Raw genomic sequence first — 11,557 nt, 5'->3', positions numbered from 1 at the left:
ATATTTTAAAACTTTTCAAATTTTATGTAAAAATGCTACATTCAATTATTTTGGTAATTTATTTCAAAATACCTGTCAACAAGTATGTCTGTAAAAACAGACACACACATCCCCCCACTAATAGAGAGTTAAACTTTTATGATAGCTCAGTTCCTGTTTCTCTTCCCCTTTCCCTGCCCAGCTTGGGGAGAACAACATCCATACCTCCTCCCCAGCCAATATACCTGAATCCCATATCCCTAAGAGCCTAGCCATACCTACCCTTGCTCGTACCTGAGATGCTTGCACCCCTTCTCCTCCAGGGCCCAACTGTTGGGCTGCCCAGCCCAGATACCCACACCCCTTCCCTACAAGCTCAGTCATGTCTCCCCTGACTCTAGGGATCCACACAATGAAACAGCTAGATCTGTAGACCAGGCTTGAGTGGATTTTCCTCTGTACCACTGCTTCCTTCCCTCAGGGCATGTGGGGAACTGCAGCTGCTGCGAACCCTCCCCTAGTAGTGTTTTCAGTAGGTGTGAGCTCAGCTCTGCCTCGTTCAATGGCTGCTAGTGGCAGCCAGCAGCATTACACCCTAGTTCTGCTGGGGAAAAGCAAAGTCTTGCAGAAATGGTTTTTTTGTGCAAATTGTGCAGAATTCCCCTGGAAATAAAATGTGGTAGAGAATTAAAGGAGATATGCTTAACTCAGAGTACCAACTGTCATGATCATCTCTCTCTACTCTTCCTGTCTCACAGTTCACTGCTGTAATGCAGTGCTTTGCAGATAGGTGGCCTACTAACTGGTGACTCATCTTTTAGAAAACTTGTCTTGCTCATTCACTCCTCATAAGCATGTGTACAGAGAAAGATTGATACACAAACTGTGTATAGATTTTAAGCATTAACTTAAAGGCCAACAATTTGTAGAGGGTAGGGTCACTCCAGCAGCAGTCTCTAACCCTTCCTACTCTTTTGAAAGATTAGATATAGTCCTTGGTGTGGAATAAAGGGAGCACTACATGAAGTAGAGTTAAGCACTGCGGATGTGAGGATGAAATTCAGATGTATCAGTTTTGATTTTTCAGAAGTCAACCTACCAGAGTTATCCTAGAAATCCTTAGCAGAAGGAAGATGCAATATTGCACACACAATATAGAAACAATTCCATCTTTCAGTCTACATACCTAATTCAAAAGCTAGCTGGCAATATTTGCTATGCTCTTATAAGCACTTGTTACATTCAAGGTATTTTTCTAAAAGCATAAGTGTTAGTCTGGCCAACTGCTTACAAATTGGCTATTTTCCACTGTAGAAGGTAGTCTAAGTTTAACCCTTTTAGAAGACTGCTACATTAGTTCTACAGGGCATGAGCCCATTAAAACTTCAGGCAGGACAAAGCTTTGTTATTTTTTATTAAATATAGTTTCAACAACAGCCACAGTCCTGCTGAAAAGTAACATCAGAGTCCATGAAAAAATAAAAGCCACTTCATTTTCTACTTCTAGAGTCAGAACTTTACTCTTTATAACTGACATTCACCTCAATTAATGGCCAGGAAGAAAAAGTGTAATCCCTGCCTTTCTTCTACAGTTATTACACAGTTGTAGGGTATCCCTATTTCTTTTTAATTAAGGCTTTAATTGGTGTCTGTAGGGGTTGTCACCTTCTTGTAAAGAAAACAGTTAAAGGTAAATACTTTTCTACCTACGACCATTCACATACAAGCCTTAAAAACATTTATGACTACCTGAAATATACCTACTCCCTTTAAGCTTTCCTAGCAGCAACTGTTTTGCAAGAGCCTTACACAGCTCAAGCTTGCTGACACTAAAGAGGCAAGACAACCGAATGGGTACAACTGTCACAGTCCTGTTTTGTGTCTGCACTGGTTATTTCCCCCTGAAAGCGTGTTCAGTTAGTATTAATCTCCCCTCATCCTGCAACCTCTATTATTCTCACCACTGTGGTTAATGCCTCAAATGTTGGTAACTGCAAACCTGCATTAAGTTTACAGCAAGGCAGTAAACAATGAATCATTAACAGACTTAAACAAGGAAGTGCAGCATCAGCCACAGGACAGCTCTGCTTCAATATGGACATGTGCACAATTAAGATTTTTGGTAACAGATCTCATTTCAATTGTGCGTACCTTGCCCTTCTGACAGAAATAGCGCTCTGCATCACATGGGGGCTCCCAGGCCTGCTTTTAGAGTCCCCTTATATCATGCCACTGTCCTCCAAACATTGCAGTTCAGAGAATATGCCTTCAAAACACAGACTTTTCAACTACAAATTCTTTCAGTAAGCTAACTCCATAGTTAGATACGAAGGTAATAGGGACCTTAGATAACCATATTTAGTTTTCAAAATAGATACAACATGGATGAAGATCTATAGTGATCTTAAGATTGTACTCTTTCTTTGGAAAAAGACAAAACCATCACTGAAGGTTCAACAAAGTACACATCAGCTACATCCCATTAACGTGGATACTACTTGCTGATAGGAAAACAGTCACTTGATAAACCAAAAATGTTCTCTGTCTACATTAGCATGTGAAGTTATGTATATCACTAATGCCAAAGCTACAAAAGCAAGTCAAATTTTCCCTTGCAAATACATGTATTGACATGAAGTAAGTGTTGCCACTGTGTCAAACATTCTCATTTTACAGAAGTATTGTTCTGTTGCTGCTGCTCTGCCAGTGCTTGCTGGAGACGCATTCTTTTCCGTGAATAATGCTGCCAGTGAAGGATCTGTTGCTCATCAATAAATTTAGCACACTGAGCATTTACCAGTTCTTTACGGAAGTGTTCATATTGGAGCAGCTCTAACATGTGCAAACACTGAGGATACCTAGATTAAAAACAAGCAGAATACATTTGAATACAAACTTTTACAGGTTTACCCAGATTAAATATACTGCCACTTTCTGTACTAAAAATCCCATATTCTTAGTTTATTATTTTACAATATTTATATGCAAGATATTCATGTTGAGAAGCTCTGCTACTTATAATTCAAATAATTAATTATGATAATGCATTCTTTAAGATAACTTGGACAACATTAGAGCAGGAAAACAGCCCCAAAATCTAACAGGCTCTCTAGATTATCCACTTATTTAAACATTCTTATATACAGTAATGTACTCAGATGATCTCAATCGTGTTGCTGATAATTTCAGTCTGAGAAACACACACACATACCCCCCTCACCCTTCTTTTGGAGTGACTTTTCTAAAGTTAGTCATAGATTTCCATTAAAGCTTCTGTGTATCAGCTGTAATAGTTATCAATTTCAGAACCTCATGGGGGAAAAAACAGAAGAAACTCCTTACACAAAATTTGAAATAGGTCTGCAAAGTTAAGTGTGCACAACCATGCTGTACTTTATATCATTTCTTTTCTGTGTTGCAAAGTAACTGCAAGTATTCCTTCTGTGCCTGACTCAGGCTTTGTAGTACCAGAGTGTTCAAAAATATTTACTATCAGCAAACATTAAAGCTTCTGTGAAGGCTACCAATCACGATTTGCTTGCATAATTGAGGGAAGGTAAGTGCCACCCTCTTATCTAGGTCATTAAATACAAGGTCTTCTCATGAAGCCTTGACAGTGTATGTATCGAAACTTTGTAATACAAATCAGCAGACTGGAAACAAATACTGGTATACAGTTATAGAACGCACAATATAAGGTACCTATTATATTACAGTAACTCCTCACTTAAAGTCATCCCAGTTAACCTTGTTTTATTGTTATGTTGCTGATCAATTAGGGAACATGCTCATTTAAAGTTGTGTAATGCTCCCTTCTAAAGTCTTTTGGCAGCCACCTGCTTTGTCTACTGCTTGCAGGAAGAGCAGGCCGTAGCAGCTAGCTGGTGGGGGCTTGGAACCAGGGTGAACCAGCAGCCCCTTATCAGCTCCCCACTCCCCTAAGTTCCCTGTGCAGCAGCTGTGACCTTCCCTCCACTGCCATGTGCTGCTCCTGCCCTCTGCCTTGGAGCTGCTCCCCAAGACTCCTGCTTTCTGTGCAGGGGGGGGGGGGGCTAGAAGGGGTAATGTCACGGGTGTCCCCTCCACGCTTTGTCTCCTGCACCCCGCTGATCTCAATTCTTCCATAGGAGCAGGGGAAACCAGGACCTCGGGAGCTGCAGGAGCTGCCTATCAGCAGGCTGATTCTATATAAGAGGCAGCGTAGTAAGGAAATGTGATATCTCCCTCATTCCTGCTGGCCTGTTAGAAGTGACGTCGAAACCAGCTTCAATCATTTAGCAAGTAAGGGAAATATCTCACCCTTTGACTCCTCACCTCAACCAAGCTTCACAATCATCATCACTGTTACCAAGTAGTTAATTGTTTAAAACTGAGGCTATGTCATACACTACAGGATTTTCTGTATTTACATAACCGGTTTTGTAAAACAAGATTGTAATAAAGTGAGTGCACGCGCCATACCAAAGCAATAATTCGGTCGGTGTGGTCCAGTACCGAGGCTAGCTGTCGATTTCTGGAGTGTTTGCACTCTGGTAGCTCTTTCGTAGCTCATCCCATACTCCTTGCAGTTCTCCCCCACCCATTGGAATTTTTTATGGGTTGAGATCCCAATGCATGATGGTGCATAACAGTGTCGCGGGTGATTTGGGTAAATGTCGTCACTATTCCTTCCTCCATGAAAGCAGACAGTCATTGTCGCGCCCTTTTCCCTGGATTCTTCCTGGCAGATGCCATGCCGTGGCAACCATGGAGCCCGTTTTGCCTTTTGGTCACTGTCACTGTATGATGCCGCTGCAGAGGCGTACTGCAGATGCTACACAGCAATTCATTTGCCTTTGCAGGTGGCACGAACCGTTATCAGTCATTCTGACGTCCTGCCGTGTCATTGTAACTTTGGCGATGAGGTGATGGTTATCGCATCTCTTCCATCTGCTGCTGTCGATGGTGTGCTTCCCTGGCTGGCCTTCGCTGAGGTCGCCGCGGGCCGCAAGACAAAGAATGGGAACGATCTCAATCAATCCTCCTTATGTTTATCGTAAAAACAGAGTCAGTCTGCCTAGAATATGGCGCAAGTGTAACTAGAGAACCAGTGTAATCAGAGAACAGAGAGCAACAGCGCTCCGTGTCAGATCCCGCAGAAATGATGAAGCTGCATGCCATTCACGGGGGGTGCCCCTGCAACAACCGCCACCCATTGCTTCTCCTCCTCCCCACTTCCTGGGCTAACGGTGGGCAGCTGTCCCCCCCATTGTGTGATCAGTAATCAAAGAATGCAGGAATAAGCAAACACTGAGTTTTTAGTGAGATAAAATGAGGCGGAGGCAGCCTCCAGCTGCATGATGTCCAGCAGACATTAAACGGCGGAGGGGAGAGAAGCCCCGCATCCCACGCTATGATAGTCCAGCATAACAGATCTTTTTCTTTAGACCTGACAAGGGAGGGGGCTGATAGAGCTCACGCCCCAGTCTATGATGAAGACGGTTACAAGCCGTTCTGTACTATTCTACTGCGGAATGACTGGGAATCATTCCTCTTTATTACCAGCGCCCCAGACCGGCTCACCTGAGGCCAGCCAGTCCAGCACATATGGGGCTGAGATGACAGCAGTTAGCAACGATTGTACCGTCTGCCACCTGGCGAGGGAGAGGGCAGATACTGCTCTTCAATGCCGCGCATCGCGTCTAACCAAGCAGGATTCAGTACACAATAGGGTGACATTGGAAAAAGTCAAGAACACTTTTTTTTCCCTTTCTCTTCATTCAGGGAGAGGGGGTCGAAATTGACGAGCTATACCCTGAACCACCCGGACAAATGTTTGACCCTAACAGCATTGGACTCAGCCAAGGAATGCAAATCGCTTTGTGAGACTGCGAGACTGGGATAGTGAGTCTCAGTACTTACCACCCTCCTCCATGAGCGTCCATTGGAGTTCTTTGATCTTTCCGTTACGCTTGTACACACAGGGGCACCTTGCTGTGGCTCTGTCTATCACCGCCTGGGAATTTTTCAATAGCCTTTGTCATTTCGTTATCGTACGGAGCTGTGATATGAATAGATTTGTTTCCCATACAGTGATCAGATCCAGTATCTCCCCTATGGTCCATGGTGGAGCTCTTTTTGGATTTGGGACTGCATCGCCACCTGTGCTAATCAGAGCTCCACGCTGAGCAAACAGGAAATTAACAGGGCAGGTCTTTTCCTGTCTACCTGTCTTCCTGTCTACCTGGCCAGTGCATCTGAGTTCAGATTGCTGTCCAGAGCTGTCACAATGGTGCACTGTGGGATACTGCCCGGAGACCAATACCGTCGATTTGCGGCCACACTAACCCTAATCTGATATGGTAATACCGATTTCAGCACTACTTCTCTCGTTGGGGAGGAGTACAGAAACTGGTTTAAAGAGCCCTTTATATCGATATAAAGGGCCTCGTTGTGTGGACGGGTGCAGCGTTAAATCGGTTTAACGCTGATAAATTCGGTTTAAACACGTAGTGTAGACCAGGCCTTACACTGTGTATACGTGTGTGTATATATAATATAGTGTTTTGTCTGGTGAAAAAAATTTCCCTGGAACCTAACCGCTTCATTTACATTAATTCTTATGGGGAAACTGGATTCACTTAACATCATTTAGCTTAAAGTCACATTTTTCAGGAACATAACTACAACGTTAAGTGAGGAGTTACTGTATTACAATGCAGAACACAAAATAATTTAATACTTACTTTAGGTATTTGGCATATTCAGGTTCTTTCCAGTAAAGTAAATATTTAAGATAATTTACAAAAGATTTGTCTTTGAAGTACCCTCTCTGTGCAAGAACTGAAACAAACAAGACAAAGAGTATCAACTGCACATAAAGGAAATCAAATGATATTTAAAACTTTAGAAATGCACATATAAAAGCTTCTTTCTTTGTGGCTTAGTATACTTTATTAAAGAGCACTTCTGTTTTTAAAATGTTTTAAACCAACTATGGTTACAAATCACTCTCAAGATTCCGATAACTGAGAGATGAAAAATACTTTTTTTCAGTATGTTTATTTTGCATATGATAGCACTCTGTTTATAGCAACTTAGTCACCTTTCCCCTTTTGTATAGGTCTGTCACACAGCAACAAGGCAGAGAACAGACTTTTAAAAATAGGACAAGGTGTTAGTAACATCATAAAAATTGGCAAGAAGGGTGAGGGGCAAGGATGAGGTAACAACTTAAAATTACTTGAATTCTCTTTTGTTTTTAGTTGCCCAATCTTCAAATTGATGGTGTCCCTTTAAATAACTTTAAAATATTTTAATACGTCCTTCAGCTGCTTCTGCTATTTATTTAGGAATTTATATTGGCACCCAAGGAGTTTCATCAATAAAAACAATTACACAAAATAGAAGACTTATTAAAAACAAACGAAAAAAAACTATTCCTGCTATAAAGCTTGTCCGAACAAGCAGTGTTAAGACTGAGCAATTTTTTTATATATCAATAACTTAAATGATCAAACCCCCTTATTGTATTAGACCCTTTCTCAATATTAAGTAATCTAGAAACAAAAAACATTGTAACTAATATTCATTATTCAGGTCCCTGATGTTTCACTTCAAGTACTTACAGTTGAGGTAATTGGGGTTTGCCAGACACTGAACAAATTCCAACTCCAGCTGGAACCGAAGTCGATTTCCAGTATCATCTGATGTTGGGGGGAAAAGTAGGTCAATACAAAAAACCCCAATCATTCTATGCAAATGAAAACATTAATAAGGGTCTGAGCAATACACAGAATACAAAAGGTTTGCTTCTCAATACGAGCCACATAGACAGAAGCACTCCATCTGGAGTTAAAGCAGAGATAAAGCAATATATCCCCCCCATCAAATCATAGAAATATAGAAACATAGAATATCAGGGTTGGAAGGGACCTCAGGAGGTCATCTAGTCCAACCCCCCCCCCCCCTCAAAGCAGGTTCAATCTGCATAATATTGATTCATTTTGCAAGATAGTTCTTAACCGAACCTGAGATACTTTGTCAAATAAATCAATGTTTGGCACACCAGTAAATATTATAGCACCAAACCCATGCTGCCTTTTAGAAAGATATCCAGTCTTGATTTGAAGGCTTTAAGTGATGGCAAATCTACCACATGCCTATGTCAGTTCTATCAACAATCAATTACCTTCACTGTTAAAAATGTGTACCTTATTTCTAGTCTGGATTTGCCTAGTTTCACTCACTGGATCTCATCCCATTTCCTGTTCCATCAAAATGCCAATTACTATCAGAAATCTCTTCCCCGTGTAGATACTGCAATCAAGTAACCTCTTAATCTTCTCTTGTGTAAATTAAATAGATTGAGTATCTCGACTCTCTCACTTGTGTCTTTCAGGTTTTGAATCATTCTTACTGCCCTTTTCTCAATCCTTCCAATTTTTAACATCCTTTTTGAGGCACCAACACCAAATTGAACACAACACACTGAACACAAATAACAAACTCAAAGAATATGGGATTTTAGCAATGGCATCACTAATACTGAATACAGAAGTAATATGACCTTCCTACTCTATATTGCTCTACTCATACATCCAAAGATAATACTGCCCTCTTAGCTTCAATTTGTTATCTACCCTGACCCCAGTCTTTCAATATCATTGGATTCCAGGTTACAGTTCCCTGCATCTTAAAAGTGTGACCTACATTCTTTGTTCTTAGGTGTTGTTCAAATGAGCCCACCCAACCAAAGAGAGAGGTCAGTCTTTATTTACCACTCCACCAGTCTGTCATCTGCAAATTTGATCTGCAATGATTTTACATTTTCTTTCAGATCACAAAGAAATTAAATAGTATTTGCAAGGAACAGATCCCAGCAGGACCTCACTAACCACTCACCCCCCCATGACAATTCCCCATTTACACATATTTTTTGTGATTTATCAATTAACAAGCTTTTAATCCATTTAATATGGGTGCATGCACTTGTATATTTGGGGGCGTGAGGTGTTAAATGTCAGATGGGATTAAATCAAATGCCTATAGAAGTCTACATATATTAGCTCTCTCAACCAAATTTATGATCACATCAAAAATGATATAAAGTTTGTCTGACAAAATCTATTTTCCATTAAGCCATGTTGACTGTCATTAGTTATGTGACTATCCTTTTTTACTGACTATATCCCATATCAGCCTTTTCCTGATTTTGGGTGATGGGTATCCCATAAAATGGGGAACCAGGGTAAAGAAGTGTTAAAGCTTTCCTGAGCCAATGACTCATGGGGCTGACACGGTTAAGGAACATCAATTAGTTTCACAGCCAATGGTATGCAAGCAAGTTCTGTGGTCCCCATCAGGTCTGACCACCTCTAAGTGCCCCAACCTAACGGATCAGAGGGGGGTGAATAGCTCAGTGGTTTGAGCATTGGCCTGTTAAACCCAGGGTTGTGAGTTCAATCCTTCAGGGGGCCATTTAGGGATCTGGGGCAAAAATCTGTCTGGGGATTTGTTGTGCTTTGAGCAAGGGGTTGGACTAGATGACCTCCTGAGGTCCCTTCCAACTCTGATTCTAAAGTAGATACCCTGTTTGCAGCTTACTGAACTGGAGGTGGCCTTTCAGCGTGAAAGACAGCACAGCTCCGACCTCCCTTTCAGGACTGTAGTCAAGTGCCTTAACCACTCAGCCATGCTAATCCAATATCAGACAAGTAATAGCGGAAAACCCAGGTGAACAGAACCCCAGACTTGAGTAAGAGATGGGAACAGATGCCAGCTCCAATCCCCAGATACTCATCCCTCCCCCCAGCATCTGGACTCTGTTTCCTGCTCCCCTCGCTGGAGAGCACTCCTTCCCAAGGCCAGGCCCAGGAGTCCCTCCCCAGCAGCCCTGAGGGGCCCAGTGCAGCAAGCAACCCACTCCCTTCTCTCCATGTGTCTCTTCATAATGCCGGCATCTGGCATTTTCACTCCATGCACCTGAAGAAGTGGAGTTTTTACCCAGGAAAGCTTCTGCCCAAATACATCTGTTAGTCTTTCAGGTGCCCCCGGACTCGTTGTTTTTGTGGATACAGCCTAACACGGCTACCCCCTGACCCTCAAGCTTAGCGTGTCATCTTGGTGGGAACACTGCAGTGCAGCGGAGCGGGCACAGAGGGGGCCTTATAACACCGCGGCCCCGCTTCTTGTAACGAGCCCCCCCGGGAGGGCGAGGGGGGAAAAGCGGGAGGGGAAGGTTGAGACGCGGATACGCCTGGGGAGGTGCTGGTGAGAAGGGGGCGTTCACTCCCCACCCGTTCATCCCTCCCGCCACAGCAGGGCCGCACGGTCTCCGAGCCCTTCCGAGCGAAGCGGGAGACTAGGCGGAGGTCGGGGGCTGGAAGCCGGGGGCTCTGGGGCCAGGAGCCGAGGGGAGCTCAGCGGGGGGGAGGCCGCCCCCGGCTCTCACCTGTCTCCATGGCTGACGGCCCCGCTGACGCACCGAGACACCCCGAACACAAGATGGCGGCGAACCCCGCCGGCCGGAAGGCAGCACTGGTGCATTCTGGGAAGCCAAGCGCGGCGTGCGGGCGTTGCTAGGGTAACGAATACGCTGGGGGGAGAGGGCAGGGATTTGCTCCTCCGCCCTTTGTGTCCTGAGTGCGGGAGGACTCAGCTCCCGAGCAGGGCAGCGGTGTCACGACATCACCGTGCGCCAAGTGGATGACGTCACAACCCGAGGTGCGGCGCTGCTCCTGACATAAAAGCAGAGGAATGCAGCGTCGAGTATGACATCACAGTGCACTAAGTGGATGACATCACAACATAAGGGGTTACTGCGCCCGCTGTTCATGACCTCGCACTGGGGAATTGCTGCATTGATCATGGCACTGTATTATGGCAGTGGTGTGTTGTTCATGACACCGCAGTGCTGGGGTGCCATGCTGTGCAGGATATCACATTATGTAGGTGCCCCATTGTGAGTGACATCACAAGCAAGGGTGCTGCATTGTGACATCACAATGCAGGCTGTGTTAGTAACAGCCTGGATGGAACTCGCTGCAGAATCAGACACTAAGATGGGACATGATAACTGTGTACAACTTGCAAACAACAAGCAAGTGGAGGAATTTTCAGTGTGGTACAAGGGGAAATAACTGAAAGTGATTAGGTGAAATTAAGAGGGATAACTTCGGCTGAATATCAGGAAACACTTCCTGACAGTGAGATATACTGGGTTTTGGAATAGTATCCCAAAGGAAGTGGTGAAACCTCATTGCTCTGGACTTTTAAAATTGGATCATAAAAACGTGTGCTACAGTATCAGAGAAAGTGCGAGATCAAGTGCTCTAAGAATTCTTTCTCTTCTCTAATATAATACTCTGATGGTGATGATCATAACAATCAATCTTGTATACAGTGGTTTTGACCCATAGGTCTCAAAGCAAATTATGTATATGATTAACAAAATAACGTTATTTTTAAAACCTCAAATTACAAACCCTTTGTAAAAAATGTTGATACTTTTTATTCACGAGTTTCCAATAAGTAGGCAGAACTACAGCACACAGAAGGGAAAATGGTCTCTCTTCAGAAACAACACAGAAAATAAAGG

General features: G+C 43.3%; 1 protein-coding gene across 1 annotated transcript; it reads right to left on the bottom strand.

The window, feature by feature from the left end:
- Positions 1-1,375: 1,375 nt before the first annotated feature.
- MED31 (mediator complex subunit 31) lies at positions 1,376-10,510 on the bottom strand. The gene is made up of 4 exons (XM_032774475.2): positions 10,412-10,510; positions 7,587-7,664; positions 6,705-6,801; positions 1,376-2,837 (listed from the first exon to the last, which is right to left on the bottom strand). Exons 1-4 carry the CDS (start codon positions 10,419-10,421, stop codon positions 2,645-2,647), a joined length of 378 nt encoding a protein of 125 aa, XP_032630366.1. The 5' UTR covers positions 10,422-10,510; the 3' UTR covers positions 1,376-2,644.
- Positions 10,511-11,557: the final 1,047 nt, after the last annotated feature.

The sequence above is a fragment of the Chelonoidis abingdonii genome, chromosome 20 (assembly GCF_003597395.2).
Source record: "Chelonoidis abingdonii isolate Lonesome George chromosome 20, CheloAbing_2.0, whole genome shotgun sequence".
In the NCBI taxonomy this organism is placed as follows: Eukaryota; Metazoa; Chordata; order Testudines; family Testudinidae; genus Chelonoidis; species Chelonoidis abingdonii.
The sequence above is the reverse complement of the archived record's forward strand: the minus strand, read 5'-3'. Positions and strand labels throughout refer to the sequence as shown.